Source organism: Lissotriton vulgaris, chromosome 6, assembly GCF_964263255.1.
Source record: "Lissotriton vulgaris chromosome 6, aLisVul1.2, whole genome shotgun sequence".
Classification (NCBI taxonomy): domain Eukaryota; kingdom Metazoa; phylum Chordata; class Amphibia; order Caudata; family Salamandridae; genus Lissotriton; species Lissotriton vulgaris.
The window spans coordinates 1,306,280,866-1,306,306,090 of NC_141694.1; the positions used below are offsets into that span (position 1 = coordinate 1,306,280,866).

The following is a 25,225-nucleotide window of genomic DNA, read 5'->3' on the forward strand; positions in this document are numbered from 1 at the left end:
CCTCTCACTTACCGCCTCCCGGCGAGACCTCTTAGGCGACTCGCAAGCCGCGACCGCCGCCGCAACACGTGCCGAGGCCTGCCGCCGAGGACGCGACACCCCAGGCACATCACCCAACACCAGGTCCAAACGCCCAGCTTCACTAAGGAGACGAATAGCCTCCAAAACGCGGTAGTCTTCTCCAGACATGACTAAGAGAACAACAAACCAACAAAATTTTTCCAATTAAACTAATGAGCTCCCGGCCACCAGGTCATTCAGCCTAAAATGGTGGCCGGGAGGAGGAGTCAGGGGAATATATAACTGGGCTCCTTCAGTAGGAACCAAGGGAGCCCAAAAGAAGCCCAAAAAGAGCCCAATACTGGCGGTCCGCAGACCCCCCCCCACTAGCCCCTCCCAATCAGCCCGGGGGGGGGGACCTCCCTGCGGTCGGCTGCCCCCCCCCCAGCCCCCCTTGGAAGGCAATGGTTGCTCACAGGAGAGAATTTGCAGCTCCCGCTGCCCCAGAGAGCAACCCATGGCTACCGCCGCCGCTCTCAGCAAGCCCTGCCGGTTTGTAGGGCGTTGAAGGGCACTAGAGGCTCCCGTGACTCCCGCAGCTTACGGGAGAGAGCACTCTGCTGCACGCGATCAACAGCAGCAGCAGCTTTCGCCGTCTGTTGTCCAGGAGGCACGCAGCCGGTTTGCTCCTTTTAAACGTGAGCTAAGAGAGCTTGACAGTGAGAGCTTGGTAATCGATACACACTTGTAATTCAGCAGTACTTTTTGGTATAAAAAAACAGCGGTGAGGCCGCAGGTGTCTTGGATTGCTGAATGAGCCAATTTTTAAAATATAATCTAAGTTCACAAGTGTTGGTTTTCCTGTTACGTGCATAGATGCGTAGATTCGACTGCATGGGATTTTTGCTCCAGGTATGAAATCTATTTGACAGTCGTAAACTGTGTGGAGGTAGAGTCTCTGCCAAAGTAGAATCAAAGACATCACTAAATGATTTGAATTGTTCTGGTAGCATAGTGTCTTGTTCTGCAGCAGTTGTGATTATTTGAGTTGTTAGTGGTGAAAGTAGGTGTGTTATTATGCCCTGTGTTTTGCTAGAGTGTACATGGGCTTTCGTCAAACAGACTTGGGTACACCATTCTGATTCAAATGGATAGTTTTTTTTAGGACAAACTTTATTGATATTTTTGTTGTCCACATGATAACCTCGAACAATATTGTAAATGCACATGACATGAAATAATATTGAGTATCATGTGGCACATCATACAATATATGTAAAAAAGAAAACAAACTACAATAATGGAAACAAAACAAAATCCGCCATAATAAGAAAACGGCTGCGTTGCGAGGCATTAGAGTAGGATCTCTATAGCAGGACAAAAAATTGATGTTTTTTTTAGCCCAATGATTTCTAGGGTTATGTTCCTTTAGCCAGGGCTTTCCTAAAATAGTACGAAATTATGGAGCATCGATGGTGTCCAATTTAATAATGTTCTTGATTCTTGATGCAACGGTAACTCAACTGGCACTGTATGGTGTGTAATTGGTCCGGAGGTCAACATTGTTCCGTTAACTGCTCATACAGCTTCTGGCATGTTTTTTACCATGATGGGGATGTTTAAAGTAGTATAATGTTTATCAGCAATGAAATTTCCGGTTCAGGACTACTGCATCAAGAGACATATCATCCACAACAATTGTAGCATGAAGAGTTAAATATGGTTTGAAATCTGTAGCGTGTTAGCAATGGACTGGTCAGGAGCCACTTGCTGTTTGTTCAAAAGATTCTCCAGATTACCTCTTGAACTCTTTAGTTTCCCTGTAAAGAAGAACTGGGTAGTGACTTTGAGGTTAGAGTCTTAGGTCGAGTTGGGCATTCTCACACGAAATGTCCTTTTTTGCCACAATACAGACATTGACCATTTTTTCTTTGTTGATCTTTTTCTTCTGGTGTAAGCGGTCCACAAATGCCACCAATTTCCATTGGTTCACTAGTGTCCACTAGTATGGACATAGATTTCCTCCTTTGAACGAGTAAAAGTGCGGAGTTCCCACTTCTTTCTGTCACTTTTTCGGTCTGTGAGTCTGTGCTCTAATCGCAGTGTAAGAGCTAAGAGGTCTTCACATGTTTCTGGTTGAGGATCAATTTGCCTTACAGATCTTTGAGCTCTTCTTTTAGTCCTTGATAATATAATGCGTCCTGTTCTTTTCGGGCCAATGCGTTTCAGATATCAACCTATTAAATTGTGTGAAGAAATGAACTAAGTCTTTGTTGCCTTGTTTGAGTTCTAATAGCTTACAATCCAAAGAGCACGTGATGCTGCGCCGATCAAACATTTTCTCAAATTTCTCTTTGAATTGCCGCCTATTCTATAACAATCTACTGTCCACATTTACCAAAGGATCGGCCCACAGAGCAGCATCTCCACTAAGGTATGAAATCAAAAATGCAATTCGAGATTGAGCATCTGGAAACACAGTGGGGCATACCATAAAATGCAATTGTATCTGCGTGAGAATTGTCTGAACCTTGGACGGATCTCCTGAAAAAACGCTCTGGTGCAGCTAAAGGGACCGGAGTTGGTATCGTAACCATTACCGCTGGAGTGGGAGAACTACTTGCGGATGGAGGAGCTAATAGTGGTGTAGTTTGTGGTTGTCCTTCGGTTAATTGAGTCTGCAGATGAGCCACCTGATTAGCCAAGGCTGTTGTTTCCTGCCTTGTTGCCAACATGTCTTTTTGCATGGCTGATAAAATTTGGCACTAATCCTCTAACGAAGACATATTGCAAGTACTGCCCAGGAGGAATAGTACAGTAAAGGCTCATTATTATGTCACAGTCTGATTCCTCTGGAGCAGGAACCACAATATGCCCACCTTCTGGCAGCACTGATTCTGTACTTTGCAACAGAAGGTCGGAGTGGCCAGATTGGAGGAAAGGCTATAGGGAGGGTACTGCGGGGAGGGAGACCTGAAACAAGAAAGCATGTAATTAACTGTTTGATGCTGAAACTTGTCAGCCATAACCTGTACTTTTGTGGAAGTAAAAAAGGAATAATTCACCGTTTGTGTTTCATTGCTGTGCCGCCACCTTCTTTCCGCTGCCCCTTTGGGAAGGAGAACTGAATGAGATAGATATAAATATCTATCGCACTCAGAAAACTGGATGTGGGCTGTAAGCTTGTTAAGGGTATTAAGAGATGATTTCTTTTTACAGTTTTTTAATTGTCTTAGTTCTTTGCAAATTTGTGGGTTAATTTAGATCGAGATTGAAACATGATCTTCCTAAACCTACATAAAATGGCTTACTTGTGTTACTAGTGGTCTTTTGCTCTTGAAGGATCCAAAATGTACCCCGTATTTTGAAAGTACGGTGTAGTAGTTGTTTTACAATGTACAATGTTGGATAAACATTAAAAGAGGCCAAACATTCAATGCCCTTGCCATCAAGATAATAATAACACTAATAATAGGCTTACCCAGCGAATTATGTCTTAGCACTCATATATTAGCTATAAATATATTTTGTAAATTCAACCATCTTTCTCCAAATTTAAGTGTATGAGTTCTAAAAATACACCATTTTTTTCTCCTCGACCACACCTATGTTTACGTTTTCATATGCAGATATAAATGTTGGCAAGCAAAAGGTTCTAATTCGGGATGCTGGCATGCACACAGAAAAGCTACTACCAGGTTTCCGGGGGGGGGGGGGTGTTTATCAGTAGCTCAAGAGTTACTCGTTTGAAAAGCCTGCTCTAAACTGAACAGGTAGAAACACTAAGAGTTATTGGAATGTAACAGCAGAAGGTCTGACCAGCCACTGTTGTCCCCTAGCCACAAAATTGTCTTCAGTGGAGCTCCCATTCTAATGTTCTTATAAAGACTTTAAGCCCACTGCTGAGGACTATACTAGATGTTAAAAGCCCTCTGCCAGTGACAATGAGGGCTTTTAACAACCCATGAGCAGAAGGAAGGCGGGCTTGAGGCAGAAGGGCTGTGAGGCCGTGCTTCTCGAACCTTTTAGAACAGCATCTCAATTTTTTGTACGTTAAGCGTTTGCGACCCACCTAGCTTTAACGGTAATGACACAGGAGATTTTTTTTAATGTAACAAAAGCATTCTGTGGTAGCACATTGTCATTTACATACAGCACATCTCCCATTGAAATTGTCACTAAATTTGCACAGACATACAGATTTACCTAAAACTGAATTGTTTCACGAATGATAATGTGTTGAAGTAGGGTTTCAGTCAATATCTTATTTGTGCATCACCAAGTAAAGCGTCTTGATTTGTTCTGATCCTATTAAAATCTTTCTTTCCATCACGCTTCAGAAATCCCCCAAAAGTACTTTATTTTTGCTAGGATTCCTAACTGATGAATGTGTACCATTCATTTATAGTTATATACGTTTTGGTGTCTGTTACAAAAAATGACATCCTACAGCCTTTCTGTTCACACTTCATTACCCCAGCAAGACTGTCACACAATTAACTTTATTTTTCTTTCTCCGACTGCAAAATGAGAGGAGTTTGTAAACTCCTGTCCACTTGACCTCAGCCTTTAAAGTGCAGCAAATGTGACGAGACAAATATGGAATTTAAAGATATTTCATTTATTGCTTGGGTTTTCACGACCCATCGTTTGGGAAACACTGTGTTAGACCATTTCCCCCACTGAGGGTGAAATGTTTTACATCAAAAATGGGGGAGGGAGAAAGAGAATTATCGGAATGTTGGGGCAGAAGGCCTATACCAGCAATTATTGGCTTTGAGCCTCTGCATAGTCTTTCGTGGGGCTCTAAACATTTCAGTGTTATAATATACAGAACTCACCAATTGTTGACGCAAGAAAGCCTATGGGATCACTGGTTGCCAAAGTCCCCTAACGTTTTAGTTAGTCAAAAGTTATCATTATTTAGGTCTTATCCTTCTTTTAATTAATTATCCTGTTTAATTCTGCAGATGTGTCGCTGAACGTGGACAAGCAATGTAATTCTTACAACCACCGCCCATCAGAATTCAAGATGCCAACAGGTAAGACATTTCCTTTTATTCCAGGAGAACTGTTAGATAATATAAAATTGTATTTGTACTATTTTATTTTTTAGCCATTATTGAATTGAAAGCTGGCCCATCATGACCCTTGTTGACATTTTCTAACTTTTTATCCCTAGAGAGCATGACAATCTGTGGGGCCCGATGTTTGTTTGATAGAACATTTGGGAGCATTTGTACGCAGAGCACAAGTACTGTCCAGATGTGTCCCCAAAGTGTACTCCAATTCATAGTAGAAGGTGGCTGCTGTCCTCTCAAAGCAGATGTTGGGAAAAAGATGGTTGTTTTTTTGTCTGAATCAATAGTTTGTGGGCACAGGCCTTTGTTTTACTTTAGCCCTCGTTTGGGGAAGGTCTACCACCCACAATCTACTAACGTCCTCTTTTTCTCCCATAGCATGAGGTACTTCACCAATCCTCAAAACTGGTTGCAGTGAGGTTGACGGTTGTTTCATTATTTCATGTGTAATTCATATGAAACTAATTCCATTGTTTTATCTGCTGATATGAAGACCAACAGGGGTCGGGTCTTTCCACCCCTTATAGAGTAAAGGGTGCTAATTAATGAACTTGGAAAGGTTCATTGTGCGGGGCCGGGGGGGCTGGGCTCAGATTATAAAAATCTGTGCCTTTAACCAATAGTGACCTTTTTGTTTTAACCACTGTTGCTCCAAAAACTGAGAACCAAGTACATCCTTTTAGCACCTGACCCTCAGAGTACCGAGGCAATGTAGTCCAATGTTTTACTTGGGTATGTGGTGTGGGGTAAGAGCCTCAGAATGCAACACGAATCGAATAAAAATTTCTTAGGTTTGCAATGTCGCAGCACCTATCTTTCCGTGGTGCAGAGTAATTCTTGTTCAGGCCTGCAGGTGCATTGCTCAGTCATCCTGCTGTACCGGGTTCAGTGTATTATCATAGCCTTCTGAGCAAGTCCCACCAACTCTTTCTTCTAGCTTCACCAGCATCGGAGGCAGTCCATGGTACACATACACTTGACCTGGTAAGCATAAACTCTCTCTGCAAGAGTGGTGGAAAATCTGTGGTTGATTTGATGTGGTAGCGCTCAGGCGAGTCTTGCTCCGGGAATTCTTCTTGCAGGAAGAAATGCCAATGGAGAGCACAGAGTGGAAACAAATGGGGGAAAGTGGGAGCTCTTAAAAAGGAGGGGTTGCAAGGTCCAGGAAGAGCAGAGAAGACAGCAGAAAACAAAGAAAGGGTCCCCTTAAGAGCATGAACCAAAAGCTTTGAGATAGTGCGCAGAAGAAAACAATTGAAGTGCAAGAAATGGGGATGGGGTGGAACTTGCAAGAACAAAGGCTGCAGGAGCGGGAGCAAAGTGTTGAAAGAGGCCAGGAGTCAAAGTAAGGCTGAAGGGTCCTTTATAGAGTGGACAGTAAAAGGTTAGAGTGCAGTGAGGCCATCTGGGACGAACGGGAACCTCATCTTTAAGACCACGACAGCAGTAGGGGGGTGAGCTGCTACACAAATAGGAAAATGGTAGCTAATGGACAGGGAAAATGTCTTTGTGTTGGGTCAAGCTTTTATGTGGTCAATTTGGCTGCACAAGTCTTTGTCAAAGATGATGAAAAAATGAATCATTTCATCACTTGTTTCAGCAGAAGAGAGTGAAGCTAATGCAAAAATCAAGGCTCCCTTTGAAGAAGTTTTTAGAAGCTATGCAGATTTCACATCTGAAGGAAAGAAATCAAAGAAGAAGAGCAGGCCTCTGCCAGAGCAAATTGAGGTGAGTTTATCAACCTTTGCCAAGACAAGCCACAAGATTTTATATGATGAGAAGTTAAGCCATGGACTATTTTGATGAAGTAGAACTGATAAAGTAATTTACACACAATTTCTACTGGCTGCAGACCAGTGGTATTGCTTTCATGGTGTATGTTTTTATCACAGGCTTTCTTTAAGGACCAGGACACAAAGAGAAGGCTGGAAGTTACATCCCATTTGAATAGAATTGTATTTTTGTATTTCGATTTTGGTGTGTAGTCCCTAAAACGTTAGCTCTTCATTTCCTTCCTCATTCCAGACCCTTCTTGTTGCCCCCAAATTGCTCTATTTTTAAAGGTTTTACTCACTTACCAGAGGAACACCCCCCACTTCTCCCAAGATGGTCTAGAAAGGATCTTTTGTATCTTTCTCTCTAATCTCTCAGAAGACTAACAACAAATCTCCGCCAGTCCCTAAAAGCAAATCTCTGGCAGTCCCTAAGAGCCATTTAAATTCCACAATTAAATATTTGTTGTTATGAGGGTCGAAGGATCCAGAGAGGGCATCCAGACCTCACTCAACTGCTGCACAGCGTCAGCTGATGAGAAATTACCCATGTGAAAGTCTCTCCAGTTGTGTGTTAGCAGATGTTTCTGGCGGTTTGTTGATAATATATGTGAATATTACTGTAGCCAACCTTCTCGAGAGGAAACCAGAGTGTGTTTAAGCGATACCACTGTTGTCTTAATGTGGCATTAACTGCAGGTACTTATGCTGTTTATTCAACCGAAATGCTGCCTAACCATTATCAAGCATTGTTGACTTGTCTTCATGCAAGAACCTAGACATTTTGTAAAATAAGCAAAATGTGATTCCTTGTTTATAAATTTCAGCATCGACATATATGTGTTTGGAGTTCTACCTCTTCCATCATAAACAGGTAAACAATGACGAGATTTTATGGGCATTTAACAAGATTAATTTGGGGCTGCCTTCATAGATTGCTGAAGGTCTAGAAGAGGCAGGTCTGTCTCTTGGGCTGAGGCTTGTGGAGCGGTTCTGCCAGACGTGTTCATGGCTGACACACCATCTTAATCATTTAGAGCTTTTCATCACCTTGACTTGGGAATATTGAGACTGACATTTGCTAGAACATTTGATCTACAGGCAGTGGGGGTATTAATGGTGTAAATCATTTGGTTTTATTATTAAATTATACGTGTCAGCATTTGGTTGAGTCAGAACATGCTTGTATGTATATCCGCATATGTGAGCACTAAAACAAAGAAATAGAGGATACGGTAATACTCGGATTATTTTCTGGGAATTATAATTTTTGTCTTTCTTGTTTCAATATTTGCAACCCCCTACTTCCTCTAAGGAAGTATCTTTGGTACAATAGTTATTTCAGCAGTTCTTCAGGCTTGATGACTAGTTTTGGGAAAAACCAATTGTTTTATGATTGAATTAGAGATATGAGCAGCAGACTGAATTCATAGTCGATTTTCTTTCACAGTTGAGTGGTATATCTTTGCAAGTAAAGACTGGGACCAAAAAGGGGATAAGAAGGTAATGCTCTGTCTATTTATCTGTAATCGCCAGTACCCACTTCCTTGGGTTACGACACACCTCTGTCTTACGGGCGTGGTCTTACTCTATCCATTACTATAAAAAGCTATTCAGTAGTTATATGGAGTGTATGAATTCCTCCCAAACTGGTTTGGCCTTGAGTAAGACATGTCAAGCTCAGAGGAATTTAGTTAACCTACACTGGGCCTTTCTGGAAATGTTCAGAAGTATACCATTCGACATGGGCTGGCAGAGCATCCTATCTTGCCATGCAGTTGGACAACTTCAGCAAAATTAGTTGCAGAGGTCTGCAAATAAGGGGGACACACGTTGCTCTTACAGTGTTTTTGCAAGACTGACCTCTCATCCCTCTTATTAGGTCTCGGCCTATTCCCATTCCGCAGGAATGGAATAAGACGAGTCTAATGCGGTGAAACCAAGAGTTAAACTAAGCTCTCCCAAAAAGAGGATTTCCACGAGTGCATGTGCTCTCGTGCACGAGCTTGCTCGAGCCTTCTGCCTGCCTCCTGCCTTGAAGGCAATCTGCTTCTCCGCCCCCCCCCCTGGTGTTTCTCGCTTTTCTCGCTCGCTAATCAGTTTTTTTTTCCCCCTCCCACCCTTCCTTTGATGTCCGCCGAGCGTGACCTCTGCCTGTCGCCTAACACTGTCGTTGGTGCTACCACCTCTCACAAAGCTGCATTTACAATTCTTGAATCTTTCCTATCTGCGCTTGTTTCAGGTTGTAAACTAACCCATGTTGATACAAGCTCTTGCCTCCGCTTGCAACTAATGTTCTTTGCATATAATATTGCTCCCAGTTCAGGGTGGGTTAATGGGCAGCCTCTACAGCCATATACTAGAAAAGACTAGGCACAAGCGCACGTGTGTGGTTCAACTAATTTTCTCCCCTAATAATACATTTCAAGATGTTTTGGGCCTAGAGTGTTCCACGCCTAGATATCAAAACATAAAGGCATACTTAACATCCCATTTAAAACAGTCTGTCATTTTGATGTGATTTAATTGAGAACCATTATTGTGTAATTAGTACAGAGCTTGAATACCACAGTGACGGGTCTAGCATTCTAAACAGAAACAGGCGTTTATAATAAGCGTTTCTGCAGCTTGCTGAGAAGTGAATCTGTTCACACTATGCACTACGGACGGCGTGTTTGCTTTAATATACTCGTTACCTTTGTGCTGTGTTGTGCACTGACACCAAGGGTTGGTAATATGACTTTGGTTCCATCAACGGGGCGATATTTACTTTTGGAATTTTTTCGCAATGGCTGTTTAAACGTTCATACATAGTCATCTTTTAGATTAACACTTAATAACATAACAAACCGGACAGCCTTAGAAACGTAGTTATTCCCAACACACTGAGCCATTTTTATAATTTGACACAGTACAGCTTCCATTACTGCCATCAACAAGCAGGCAGCCCCACACCTCCAGCCCCCACCCTGCCTCCCAAACACGCAAGTGATTGATGCTAACTACACACACAGGGCTGTTTAAAGCCAGTCTGTTCTTGTGGGAGAACAGTAACTTGTGGACAGGCAAAGACATATGACTTCCTTGACTGCTTCTACTGTGCTGGCCTGCGCAGAGAGTGGCTCGTGGCACTACAGCCTGCTTAAAGAAAACAGCATTGGCAAAGTCAATAGGTTTCACCTCTGCTAAATCTATTTGTTTGTCAATTTGTTGTAGACAAAGGTTTCGCCTATGCGAAATGTATTGACTTTGTCAGTATTTTTTTTACATATTGCACGGCATTTGAGCTAATGAGCAACATGGCTTAAAGTAAAAATATTGAAAAACACGCTATGACGCAGTAAAAAAAAAAAACTATTGCTCAGCCAGCATTGAACGCGTCGTAGCACGTGTTTTTCTAATATTTCTTTAAGCAATGGTGCACAGCAGATCAACTCCTGTGCAACTTGTAAAACAAGCATTTGAAGTACAATCGATCTCCCCTTTGGGTCCATATACGTGTTTAGCTATGCAGCATATTATCCTGGGTCACGTGCCGCAAGGGATTGAGTAGCTGTACAATTACTACATCCTGGATCATGTAGTGTGAGTCAGGAATACATGCTTGCCTCTGCTGCGCGCAGGGGTGGTTAAATGGTGAACATAAACCAAAGTTGTACGGGGTCTAGGAAGGCCAAAGGCACCTGTTGAAACCAAAGTTTGTGGTTGATTATGGTAACTGAGACCTGCAGACAGATATATATATATATTTCACCAGAGCAGGTTCACTGGAAATATATGATTCTGTGGTGGCAATATTTTCTGCATATTCATGAATTTTGCGCAATTGCTACATAATCCGTCATCTGTTGAGTAATTTGCAAAATGTAACAAAGGTTTTTTTCCTAGCTGAAATGGATTAAAATTAATAACCGGTTAACATGCCAATGAAATACCACATGGAAGTAATAAAGCCATTGCAGAATTCTGCGCGTAAACCGAACATCATAGGCTTCAGCGCATACAAGACAGCTCAGTGGGTTAACAATGTGGATTTAAGTGTGAACTCTGCCCGCCCCTGTTGCTTGTTCCCTTGTTTTTCTGCCCTTCTGCCCTCTGTTAGACTCGTTCACCCTTGTTTTTCTGCCCTTCTGCCCTCTGTTAGACTTCTTTGTGTGCCTTTATGCCCTCTGCATCACCAGATCACTCAGCGCTACCCCAGCATCACTCAGCACCACCACATTATCACTAAGCACCACCACATTATCACTAAGCGCCACCACATTATCACTAAGCGCCACCACATTATCACTAAGCGCCACCGCATTATCACTCCGCACCACCACATTATCACTCCGCACCACCACATTATCACTCCGCACCACCACATTATCACTCCGCACCACCACATTATCACTCCGCACCACCACAGCATCACTCAGCACCACCACAGCATCACTCAGCACCACCACAGTGCCAATACGGCACCACTTAGCACCACCACGGCATCACTCGGCACCACCACTGGATCACTCGGCACCACCACAGCAGCACTCAGCACCACCACAGCATCACTCAGCACCACCACAGCATCACTCAGCACCACACAGCATCACTCAGCACCACCACAGCATCACTCAGCACCACCACTGCACCACTCAGCACCACTCCAGCATCACTCAGCACCACCCCAGCATCACTCAGCACCACCCCAGCATCACCCCAGCATCACTCAGCACCACCCCAGCACCACTCAGCACCACCCCAGCATCGCTCAGCACCACCCCAGTATCACTCAGTCAGCACCACCCAGCACCACTCAGCACCACCACAGCATCACTCAGCGCCACCCCAGCATCCATCTGTGCAAACATTCAACAACAACTGGTTCAAATATGTTCTCTCAATGTTTCAAGCTTTATTACAAATGTCACAAAAAGATGTTAATATTTCAATTCTGTTCTTGGATTTTCGTCACAATAAAATACACTGAACATAGTCTTCACAAAAGTTATTTACAAAAGTTGAAGCTATCGCCATTATAAATTACAATTACTTTTATTTAAGTATTAATTATTTTAAAAAATGAAAAGCCATTGTAATTTGTAATATCAATACATCCAAGTCACGTAAATACAAAACATGTTGCATTACAAATGCTATAAGTGTCACATTTGCGAAAGTTATAACTATTGGCATTGTAAATGACAAAGCTATTAATTTAGCTATTTTCAAAACCAACACATAAATAAAAAAATTGTCATTTACAAGACCAATAGCTCAAACTTTCCTAATGCGAGACCTATTGCATTGCAAATGCTTGTTTTTCTGATGGCCTTGATCTTTTGACAAAAGACTGAAGACATATACTTAGCCAAGTCAGTGGATGAGTGCAGATATTGTAAACAATTGGGGTTAGGTAGGTTTCTGAAAAGTTTAAGTGAAATGGTATCATTTTATTGCTTGAATGAATATGGTGTGATTGCTATTTCTCTTTTTGCCACAAAGATGGTTTTGCCCAGGCTCATCGTGCCTATTGTAGATCCAATTCTTCAGAGTTTAATGGTGAGCAACCCTTGAAAAATAGTTCAAGCTTGGATTAGTCCCAAAAATGAAATAACTCTTAGTTTGCAATTTGGGCGAATAATTACTCCCTGTTTATTGTGTCAAGTGTGCTCCATTGCGTTGCCTGCAATTGGCAAAACTTTATTGCTTTTGCTGTTCACATTTGTGGATTTCTTTAAGGTATTGGAGCAAGTTTAGAGAGGTCGCAATAGATTGTTGTGAACAGTTATGAAATTCTTGAAAGGCAGCTTCTGCCTATTAGAAGGTATTTTCATTTGAAACTGGAGATCATGACAAGCCCCCTTTTTAAAAAACTGTTTGTTTTTTTAATTTCTCACTGTCAAAACTCATTTCATGGTGTCAACCATATCCACTGCCAGGGTCCCTAAGGTTGTTCATAATGTTAAGATCCTCCTTGTACTGTTATTCCTTGTGGCATTATTACCTTACCCAGTAGGATAGATCCCAAACCTTTGGTTTAGGTAGTGAGTGCCTTAGTTACATTTTAACCTATCGAATCGCCATTGATTTCTCTTAGAACTTGTACTTCCAACCCTGACAGAAATTGATCATTTAATCAAACACTCTTACACCCCAGGCCTTTGATTCATTGCTTAAGTTGTTTATTCAGGTGATGGTACCATCCAGCTGGATGAGAAGACATTCCACTTGCATTAGAAAGTCGTAACATTAAATCTGCGGAAGATTTGTCCACGAAATGTCATCATACTCTTTCCCGTTACTATGATTGAATGTGTCTCTTTGATTTGCTGCAAGAGAGTGAAAGTTGGGCATACACGGTTGAGAATATCAGTAATATCTCTGTGATACTTCCAAGAGTCAAATAATGCCACCTAGTTTTCTACCTTTTGAAAGTGAGTGTAACTTCTTGTTAAACTGCACATATTCTTATATAAATTATTTGATGAATGAGTTAGACCGTGTTGGCTGGGCACACCCTTAGCACCAGATCAATATGTGTAATGTCTTTTTCTAAGTGTGCTTAATCTGGTTCTGTTATGCCTTTTTTCCAGCTTGAAAGCCCGAAGAATAGACTTGATTTTTTGAAAGAAACTGAAAATGATGTGGTTCTTAACAAGATTGTGTATGATCCAGAAGAAAAGAACAGTCTCCGTACAAAAAAGAAGCATAAAGCAGCATTTTCAATGCCGGATGTAATACAGCACAATGTCAGTGAAGAGGAAAACAAGCAAATCAAACCCACCAAAAAGAAAAAGAAAGCCGTGCTAGATGACCATATACAGTCTGGAGAAAGTATGATAGAAACCGTTTCTGAGAATGTTGAGAGTGAAAACGGTAGAGGCCAAACCGTGTCATCAAAAACAGAAATACAAAAAGCTGTGCCCGTGGCCAAAGGATTTCGAAAGAAGCCAAGGAGTGTCTTTAATGATGGTCACCATGAAAACGATTTGGAAGAAGATAAACAACAACTTATTCAAGCATACCAGCTTCAAGTGTCTGAGGAAGAGGCAAAAGAACTCAGAGCAAAGATAAAAAAGAAAATGATGCTTCAGATGGATGAGTTTAAGGAGCAGCCAGATGACCAAGATGTACTCTTAAAGAATGAAACGGGAAGAAAGAAGAAGAAAAAGAAAGTAGTTGAAGTGCCTGATGCAGAAACAAGGTATCTTTATTAATTTGTTGATGTATTTATGTATTTTTTTTTCTTCATTGCATATTTTGTGAGAATAATTTTGAAGCTGCAGCCAGTCAAAAATTAACTCCAAACCACAAGAAGGCAACCATCTGAAATGAAATACATTTTATATTGCCATTCTAATATGAATCTGTTTCCAAGTAAGCAAGTTAAAACTGATTAGGATTGTTGAGCCAGGAGAAAACAAATGTGCGGTGTTTAAAAAAACTTGTTTTGCCACATGGTTGCAGTCTATGTTAGATTGTAAGTGTTTTTTTCTGCTGACTCTTTGAATCCCCCTCAGAATTTGCAAGTATTTTTCATAAAGACCTATAATGGCTTTAGTTTACGCTGCATTTACCTAAGTTAGTACTTTCTTATTGGAAGATGCTTGTCCACTACTGCATCTCAGTATATTCGAGGACACACGTCCTTCTCTTCATGTGACCCTCCATAGCATGCACCTGAAAGTATATTTCCTCTAGATATGAATTTATGGTGTAAAAACAGTATTCTGATGAATACTTGTGACTGCAAATTCCTCACCTGGTGTATATTCCCCAGTTCTCTTCCAGGGGATCCTCATCAAAGTCATAAGCATTAGAATATTCCCGCCCATGTGCGGGACCCCGGAAACACTCAATCAATCAATCAATCAGTGACATTTGTAAAGCGCGCTACATACCCGTAGGGTCTCAAGGCGCTGGGGGGGGGGGGGGGGGTGCCGCTACTGCTCGAACAGCCAGGTCTTCAGCTTCTTCCTGAAGGAGAGGTGGTCTTGGGTCAGGCTCAGGTCGGTCGGGAGGGAGTTCCAGGTCTTGGCGGCCAGGTAGGAGAAGGACCTTCCTCCTGTAGTCGCTCTTCGGATGCGGGGGACGGCGGCGAGGGCGTGGTTGGCTGATCGGAGGTGGCGTTTGGGAGCGTAGAAGTTGACTCGGCTGTTGAGGTAGCTCGGGCCTTGGTCGTGTAGGGCTTTGTGTGCGTGGGTGAGGAGGCGGAAGGTGACTCTCTTGCTGACGGGGAGCCAGTGGAGGTCTCTCAGATGTCCGGAGATGTGGCTGGTTCGTGGGATGTCGAGGATGAGTCTGGCTGAGGCGTTTTGGATCCGCTGGAGTCTCTTCTGGAGCTTGGCGGTGGTGCCGGCGTAGAGGGCGTTGCCGTAGTCCAGTCGGCTGGTGACGAGGGCCTGGGTGACGGTCTTCCTGGTCTCTGTGGGGATCCACCAGAAGATCTTCCGTAGCATGCGTGGGATGTTGAAGCACGACGAGGAGACAGCGTTGACTTGCCTGGTCATGGAGAGAAAACACTATATTATATGTGCCCCACATATATATACACATATATATATATATAAATAATATATATATATAAAAACAAGCAATAGCAGCCAAATCACATCAGAGCTGAAATATGCTGTGAAGAATTTCCACCATACATGAATAATAAGCATTAGAAACATGAGAAACAACACCAAAGATTGTTTAGAAATTGTGTTAATGCTCAGAAAGCAGTAGAAATTCTCATAACTCACTGGAAGCATAGGAAGCTCCCAGGCTGCATTGCAAACACACAGTCTAAGAAGACTGAAAAGCTAACCTGTAGCTGAATAGCAAAAAACTGACACTATGCCTTTAAGGCACTCATGACCCCCTGTATCCCATCATGCCCCAGGGGTGACAGTTAGGTCAGTTGTTCTTTCCTGCTCCTTCAGTGAAGGACCCTGGTTACACAGCTCCACTATTTTTCTGGTTTTTGACAGAAAAATTGCTTCTTTTTGACAACTTTTGCTCTTACTTCGACGTCTTACATCAGCCACGACGTCTGTATCCTTTGCCTGCCTGAAGATCATGATCCAGGCACCTGTCCTCATTGTGAGAGCCTGTCAGGAAGGACTCTCAAGGACAGGGAGAGAATTCAAATTTATGGCCTGGCTCACAGAGCTTCGAGAGGGAGATCTCCAGTGAAGAAGGGCTCCAAGAAGACTCATGCCTCTTCAAAAAAGAAGTCTTCACACCCTTCAACTTCAGCGTCGAGCTCAGCGCTGAGAAAAGATCCACAGGTGGAGTTTTCCTCTTCGAAACTACCGTCGATGGCGGGCTCGCCGTCGAGAAGAAGACCAGGTACGTCGACGACGTCGAAAGAACCAGCTCCGTCGTCAAAATCCCCTCCGCCGTCGTCAACCGGGCGGCGATCGGCGTCGAGGAAGGCTACTCCACCGCCGTCAACCGGGCGACGGTCGGCGTCGAGATCCATTACCCCTCCGCCGTCGTCAACCAGGCGACGACCGGCGTCGAGGGAGGTCACTTCGCCGTCGTCAACCAGGCGACGACCGGCGTCGAGAAGTGTGACCCCTCCGCCGTCGACAGTGACTCGTCGATCGGCATTGAGGACGCTGTCTCCGTCAGTGCAGCAGCAGCGCTCGGCGTCGAGGGTGCCCAATACCCCTCCGCCGTCTTCGCACAGGCATTCGACGTCGAGGCAGCGATCTCCGTCGACGGCTGGCCATCGCCGTTCGACGTCGAGGCAGAAAGCTCCGTCGACGACAGGACGAGGTCGTTCGACGTCGAGAGAGAAGCTTCCGTCGACGACAGGACATCGTCGTTCGGTGTCGAGGCAGAGGTCCCCGTCGGCGGCCGGACACCGCCGTTCGACGTCGAAGCAGAGGGCTCCGTCGACGGCTACTCATCGCCGCTCGACGTCGAGAGACTACGGAACCTCTCATGGACATTCGAGGTCGAGATTGTTTGATCCTCCGACTCCTCGAAGGCGTTCGACTGCGAGAAAGGAACGCTCGACGTCGAGACACTCTGATACGATCATGGTGACAGAATCTGCTTCTCACCATTCATCTTATCGGTCCTCTGGCTCCTCTACTGAGCATTCAAGGTCCAGAAGCCCTATACACAGAACTCCGGAGCGTCGTCCAGATCCTTCGGCGGGGCGCATCAGGCTGTCACCTAGATGGTACAGATCCTTGGACCATTGGCGAGACGCTGGGCCTACCAAGCGTATGCAGGAGTATGCCAGCCCAGACCACAGGTCTCCTCTCCAAGACCTGGTGGAGGAGATGGACAAGCGTAGCCCTCCCAGGCGCACATCCCCTGTGGCGCTACCCTCCAAAGCGCCAAGAAGATCCCGTTCTCCTACGAGGGAACCTAGACTGGAAGGTCGGAGAAGGTCTCGATCTCCTACAAGGGAACCTAGACTGGAAGGTCGGAAAAGGTCTCGATCTCCTCGGGGGAGATCTCCCGTGCAATCGCCTGCCAGATCCCACAGGGCGTCCCGATCCCCAAGAAGGGAACATCGGACAAGAGATCGGGTCAGATCTCGCTCCCCTAGACGGGAGGAGCGTTCAAGGAGGTCGCGGGAGCGAAGACTCAGTACTCACCATAGACATAGACGTACTCCGTCTACTTCCTCAACTTCTTCTACCAGATCGTCCAAGAGGTACTACTCCCCGACTTTGACGGACAGTGCAACATCCAGGTCCTCCCCAGTGGATGATATTGGCACGTATCTGGATGTTCTGCAGAGCGGTGCGCTTAAACTGAACATCGAAATGTCTGTCCCTCAAGTAACGACGACATTCATTTTTGAAACCTTACACAAGAAGGCCATCTCCAGACCTCTGCTGCCTTTGGTTCCGGGGATTATTGACCCTGTCAAGGAGGTTTTCCTAACCCCAGCAGCAATCAGAGCAGTCCCGGCACGCATTCAGAAGAAGTACAAACCGGCGGCTTCTGACCTGGTGTTTGTGAAATCTGACCCTCCAGCAGACTCTGTCATCGTGGCAGCGGCGAGGAAGACACATGCGGTTGCTGGTTCATCTTCAGTCCCGCCAGATAAGGACAGCAAAACCCAAGACTCCTGGGGTCGGAAGGTTTGCAACTCTGCTGCTTCCACTCTTAAGGTCGCCAGTGCAGCTGCGCTCCTGGGTCGGTATGACAGACCCTTATGGGACTCGATGGAAAGATTCAAAGCCAAGCTACCGAAAGAGGACCAGCAAGACTTTGAAGAAACTGTTACGGAGGGATGTCTGGTGGCAAACCTGATGATAAGCACGGCCGCGGATGGGGCGGTGCTTTCGGCTCATTCCTATTCCCATGGAGTTTGTGCCAGAAGATCGGCCTGGTTGCGCCTTACAGGTCTAAAACCGGATGCTCAGCATCGGATTCTAAATCTTCCCTTTTCGGGTTCCGCTCTCTTCGGTGAACATGCGGACGAAGAGATGACCCGAATGAAGACTGAGCTGGACACGGTGAAGGCGGTGGGCTTGGAGAAGAAAAAGGAATTCAAGCGCCGCTTCAAGACCAACAGGGGGAGAGGGGCTCAACAGAGGGTTCAAACCCCTCAGTGGTCCCAAAACAAAACTCAAGGGAAACCCCAGTTTCGTGGCAAGCCCAGCAGCTGAAGGGGAGGTCACCAACAGTCCTCCAACACCACGAGAGGAGGAAAGGCCTGAACAGTGGCTTCCTCTGATGCCGTTGCCCACTCCAGTGGGAGGAAGTGCTTCACAACACCTGGCAGAGTGGGTCAGCATCACAAGAGATCAGTGGGTGCTGAATATACTGCGCAATGGATACAGGATACGTTTCCGTGCTCTTCCAAAGAGCGTCCCTCCGAAGAGCTCTTGCCCTCACCAATTAAGCTTGCTCCGACGAGAGGTAAAAATCCTGCTGCATAAAAGAGCGATAGAGGAAGTTCCTCTCGCTCTAAGAGGAAAAGGGGTTTACTCCAGATATTTCCTTGTCCCCAAAAAAGATCAGGAGGACAAGTTCAGACCCATACTCGACCTACGACTCCTAAACAAGGTTATTGTCAAGGAAAAGTTCCGCATGTTGGCGCTTCACCAAATATGTCCTCATCTACAAGCCGGAGATTGGATGTGTTCGGTGGATCTTCAAGATGCGTACTTTCACATCCCGATTGCGCAACAACATCGCAAGTACCTAAGGTTTGTTGTGGGAAACAAACATTACCAGTACAAGGTGTTACCCTTCGGTCTCAAGTCCGCACCACGAGTCTTCACCAAATGCATGGCAGTGGTGGCGGCTTTTCTTCACAAGAAGGGTTTCTTCATTTACCCATATCTGGACGACTGGCTCCTAAAGGGTCCATCTCCGGTACGGGTAACACAAGATCTGCATCTGTGCCTGCACCAGCTTCACAGGCTCGGCCTCCATGTGAACCTGGAGAAGTCAGTCCAGCGGCCTACGCAATCCATCCACTACCTAGGCTTCGTTCTGGACACAAGCGTGGGAAAAGCGTTTCCTTCGGAGGAGAGACTTTCTTCCATGAACCTGAAATGTGGGATTCTGCTAGAGTCTCGGCCTCCAACAGCACGACAAATAGCGTCTCTACTGGGTTCCATGGCGTCCTGCATCTTTCTCATCCCAAACGCCAGGCTGAGAATGCGTCCTCTACAACAGGCTCTGGAGGATCAGTGGGACCAGGCAACAGGACGTTGGGAGGACCGAATCCATCTTTCCCAGACGACAAAAGAGTCCATCAGATGGTGGACTCGGAGACACAATGTGATGGTGGGAGTGCCGTTTCACCAGCCCATTCCGTCCCAATCTATAGTGACGGATGCCTCCCTGCAAGGCTGGGGAGCACACATGGGTCCGCTTCAGATTCAGGGCCAGTGGTCTGCGCAGGAGCAGACATACCACATCAACATGCTGGAACTCAGAGCGGTATTCCTGGCTCTCAAAGCTTTCCTGCCAGCGATCACATCCAACTCAGTCCTGGTTCAGACGGACAATACGACAACCATGTTCTATCTGAACAAGCAAGGAGGCACAAAATCTCGCCCACTGTCTCGAGAAGCTCAGGCAATATGGCATTGGCTTCTCGCTCGAGGTCTCACAGTAGTGGGGGTGCATCTTCCGGGCGAGTTGAACGTCAAAGCAGATGCACTCAGTAGGCACTTCGAAGATCAGCCAGACTGGGTGCTAAGCGACGAAGTAGTGGAAGAGCTTTTTCGTTGCTGGGGACGTCCATCCATAGACTTGTTTGCAGACGACGAAAACACCAAGTGCCACGCCTTCGCGTCCAGGTTCCACAGGCCAGGGACGCAGGGGAACGCTCTTCTGTTGGATTGGGCAGGGATGTTCGCATACGCGTTTCCTCCCCTGGCTCTGATTCCGAGAGTGGTTTCCAAGCTCCTCAGGACGAACATGGAAATGATCCTGATTGCTCCAGTCTGGCCTCGGCAGTGGTGGTATCCGGACCTTCTACATCTGTCTGTGTGTCCACACAAACGACTCCCTTGCAGACCGGACCTGTTGAGCAAAATGAACGGGAGGATAATGCATCCCAACCTCCCATCATTGAACCTAACAGCATGGCTCCTGAGGTCCTGCAATATGGGCATTTGAACCTGCCTCCAGAATGCATGAACATTTTAAAGGAGGCTAAGAGACCGTCCACTAGAGCATCTTATGCCTTCAAGTGGAAAAGGTTTTACTAGTGGAGTAGGGATCATCATTTGGATCCGATTAAGGGGCAGGAGGACGTCATCTTACCATACCTCCTTTCCCTCGCAACAGCTGGTTTAAAGTACGCTTCCATTAGAGTGCATTTGTCAGCTATTGTGGCTTACAGGAAGTCACCTTGACAAGTTTTTTATCCAATATCTTTTGCAGTGTGCAGAATGCAAATGTCACCTCCTAAAACAACTGTGCTTAAACAGACAGATGCCTCTGATGAACCCTTACGAAGTCTTTATGGGGTGCCTAGGGTTGGAGGATGGCTCCAGGGCCTTCAAGACTGCCCAGGTGAATCTGAAGGCCATACAGGATGGCGAGGCCAAAGTTTATCTCACCAAGCACAAGAAGACCCCATGCCATGAGTGGTCGAAGTTGAAAGGAAGTCCTGTTCCCATAGTTGTTCACGGGGCAGATCGTCAACGCGTTCAAAGTCTCCGGGTAACACGTAGAAAAACACAAATAAAAGACCCTCATGCACGTGTTGGTAGGGTAATGGTCGAGTGGGCTTTCTTCAGGACCAGTGGTGTAGGTGAAAAAGTGAGAATGAGAGAGTTGACACTTCCAGAGAGTGTGGTTCTTAGTAAAGTATTGCCATTTTGTTGTTGTAACAAAATCCACAAAGTGATTTTGTAAATGTACTATTGTACTACCTTGTGTGTCTCCCCCCCCCCACACAACTCCCACCCCTTTTCTCTACCCTTGTGTGTATCTACTGTTTTTATCTTGCAGGTACAGTACGACTTCACATCATTTCAAGAAACAGGTTAAATTTACCTATTTCTCACAAGGTATACAATAAGTCGCGTTGTAAACCTTCACTTTTTCACCTACACCACTGGTCCTGAAGAAAGCCCACTCGACCTACACAGGCTACCGGGGCTGAAACATGTCGACCATTTTTTAGAATCACCTCTTTAAGAGTGCGTTTGAATTCCTAATCAATTCATTAGACGCACACCGTAACTATCCATGAAGGGCTACCCGAATCCAGACTTAATAAAGTTCCCAACTCTGGCTGTCCGGGTATTTTAAACCCATTCCATGAGCACTGTCCACTTCACTTGATCACTACTGTTTTTAACCAAGGGTAAATACCTCCGGGTGCAGGTTGCATAAAATACTGACCCCATGATTATGCACACACGTGTATGAAGAGCGGGGAAACAACATATACCGCTACCGTTACCCTACCAACACGTGCATGAGGGTCTTTTATTTGTGAGACACCACATACCGCCTGCATACCCTGGTTATGCAGGACAAGTGATCCTTCCCCCCATGATAAATTAAGTTACGAAAAGGAGACTGAACGGATCAGAATTCCTCCTCACTCTCTTGATCGATTTTTGACTTTGCCCTTACCTCATGGTAAGGCCCAGACCTTACACTATCTTTTTGGCATGGATTCAGACAGTGACAACTATGATGACTTGCATGATTATGTTCCCCAATATGACAAGGAAAACTGGTAAGAAGGGCTACAGAATGCCAATGGACTTGAAACTTCCCCTGATAATGGTGTTGCATTCCATTAGGTCCTGCCACAGAGGAAAGTGCCTCTTTTGCTTCTGTTTAAAAAATATATATTTTTGTTGGCAAAAGTCAATTAATTCATCATCCAGTATAACAGCACATATGTAGAAAATTATCCGCAAGTTACATCTGGTGTATCAACAATATGCCATGTACAATGTGCTTTGTGTTTACATGTTAAGGTACAACAAACACATCTTACTATCCCACCCCCATCCAACAGCCAGCTGAAAACACATTAATTTCTGAGTAGCCCTGTAGGATCAATGACCATACTAATAGTTTGGGAAAGAATCAAAGCTGTTATATGAAATACAGGCTTCGAACAAGTGATTTATGCATATTCCGTACTGTATAAAATATTGTATTAAGAATAAACCACTATATAGATAGTCAAAAGAAAATCATGAAGGATGATGATCACTTTTAGTGTGACTTACACTCTTCCGCCAGTAGATCCTAGGCTTGTGCTATAAAGTGCTTCCTCAAACCCACCCATTCCTCTCTATGTAGTTGCTCACTCTCAGATTGAAACCAGAGCAGTAGCACTATGTTCTGTCTCAACAGTAGGGAAGGAAGGAAGGAAGGAAGGTTTTGCTTTTCCAATATATCATGATGTTTCGCTTAGCTAAGAGCATTGCAAGATCCATGAATTTGGTGAAGGCTATTGTTGGGTACGTGGAAATATACCTAGCACCCTAAATTCCAGGGAATTATCTAAAAAGCGATCTATAGTGCAAATCACCATTGAGAGGTGAGAGAACCACAGGCCCACAACGCATGCAATAGATTAGTAAATAGCAAGCGGCATTGAGGGCGCATTCAGTCCTTACTAGTATACATTTTAATAGCTGCTTGGGTGCCAGATATGCTATGTTAAAAATATTAAACTGAATATATTTAAATTATGCACTGTGGGATATTTTCTGTGGATATTTTGTGCCATTCAGAATTGTGAATGAGTATGGCTAAATATAAACCCCAGGATGTATGTAGACATACTTTGGGTTGATCCTAGTGCAGTAGATGTGCTCTGTAAACCCATTTTATCTATTTACCGCCATGCCCCATAGTGTTTAGCATTTGGTGTATTTTGTGCGTGGTGGGTTCCAAGGCTTGGAAAGAAATCATAAGAGCTCATGTTTAAGAAGCTCAAAGGTACATACTTAGCTTTGTAAAGTCTAATTACTCACTGTTCGTGAACAAGTCCTCTATTGTAGACAAGGCTACTGACCTGTTTGAGTGGAGAGACCAAGAAAAGGGGAGATTTGCTTTGTAATCATGTGAGTGTGACTCGGATGGGACAGGACTGTTCGTAGTAATGTAGGGGACTGAGTTTGTGGATGCTTCCTAGGGGTATGCAACGGTTACCACACATATTTTACAACGCGGTACCGTTACAACAATACTTTTACCACGCAGGCCGTTACAACGAAATGCGCTGGGGGGCGCTCCAGGATAGTAAATACTTTAATTTACTATCCAACTCCTTTCCCTAGAGTCCACGGGGACTGGAGTTGGAATAGTAAATTAAATAATTTACTATCCAGCGCCCCTCCACGCAAGTCGTTGTAACGACTTGCGTGGTAAAAGTAGCGTTGTAACGGTACGCGTTGTACAAGTACGCGTGGTACCGTCATACATCCTTCCTAGGTAACATCAGAAAGTGTAGTGACTCATTTCTTTGTTTCGTGTTACAAAATCCTTTCTCAGACAGAAAATACCTGACAAGCATTGGGACTTCGAAGTAATCTGAGCGGCCAAGTTGTATTGCTTGAATGTGGAGGGGCCAATCCCCCTAGCGTCCATGAGTTATTTGAAGTAGAGAGGGCAACTTGATGGCTCCCATATTAAATCAACTAGCATTTTATCAAGATCCTAAAAGAAGGCATGAGGAAGGTGTAATGGGAGCTTTGCAAAATAATATAATAAGAATGCCAAAATGTTGGTCAGGGCTACCAGCCCCATAACTGTAAGAGGGAGAGAGTTCCAAAACATAATTTGTCAGACCACCCTACTTAGGTTGTCATTGGAGAGGGTTTAAGCAGAATGATGACTTGGATTGTAAGTATAGGTGCTGAGGGAGTGAGTATCATGATCAAAGGGGAGAAATATGGGATTTGGCCCAATTCTCTTGAGAACGGAGATTGTATCAAACTCTTCTAGCAGCTGCGCAGTGGAGGAAAGGTCCAACCCTATATTCTTTACATATTACAGTAAATCATCTGCATACAGAGAAACTGCATGTATTGTCATGCCGAGGTATACACCAGTGTGCTTCAAGGATCTGCTGCTGGGATGCCAGGGGTTCCAAGGCCTTGGCAACAATAACTGTGATAACTGGCAGCACTGACAGTTGCCCCACCCACAGTCAAAGAACCATTACTTCACTGGCCTGTTTTCACTCTAGCTGTCGGTTTGCATATAAGATATGCACCTATTTGTGCCATTATGCATACCAGTATTCTGTGTATGTATTTAGAGTTTAAATAATCAAATTTTTTTTCAAAGTCAGAAGCAATACACACTGCATTTGGAAGCCGTTCCAATACACCACTCATGACTGTCCAAAGCCTATGAAGGCTGAAAGAGGTGCTACGGCCCGGAATGAAGCATTGGTTGGTATTTATCAACTATGGGAGTTCGGGCAACTAATGGCATGCTAACAAGTTGGCCAAACTTTTATATGGCAATAAAAAGCCATATCTGTTGGCTCTTTGTGGGGCTTTAGCACAGTAGAGTTAATAGCTACATTCAAACAAAGTGAGAGGGAGCCCAGTTCAAAGGATGCGCAATAAACCATGATCAGTCTGGGCGCTAATAGAACATCACATAAACATTGGACGGAAATCCCCTCCAAGCTAGGGGCTTTGGAACCTGGTATCGGAGGGCTGCTTTCATTTCCTGCTATGCAATGGCTAGGGCCAGTGTCTGCTTAACTTCTTGTAACCACTTTAAAAGTCTCCCACTTGGGGGTGGGGGAGTTTCACTGTTTTCCTGAAAAACTTTATCTATATGATCCTGAACTATTTGTCAGTACACTACATCTTCCAAAATGCCCAACTGTAGGTTCGACATAGAAAAAGAGACAGCATCGGGGGAGGGGGCGGGGGGGGGGGGTGGTGGCGGAGGAGAGGGGAGAAGGGG

The 25,225-nt window shown here is 44.7% G+C and overlaps 1 protein-coding gene across 1 annotated transcript in view; it reads left to right on the forward strand.

Moving 5' to 3' along the window:
• Nucleotides 1-25,225, forward strand: part of AHI1 (Abelson helper integration site 1) — a 665,760-nt gene that overhangs the window by 72,976 nt on the left and 567,559 nt on the right. Inside the window, exons 2-4 of the mRNA XM_086925781.1 lie at nucleotides 4,971-5,042; nucleotides 6,682-6,809; nucleotides 13,432-14,042. Coding sequence (XP_086781907.1) covers nucleotides 5,033-5,042; nucleotides 6,682-6,809; nucleotides 13,432-14,042 — 749 coding nt within the window. The 5' untranslated portion in view covers nucleotides 4,971-5,032. The remainder of the gene's footprint in view (nucleotides 1-4,970; nucleotides 5,043-6,681; nucleotides 6,810-13,431; nucleotides 14,043-25,225) is intronic.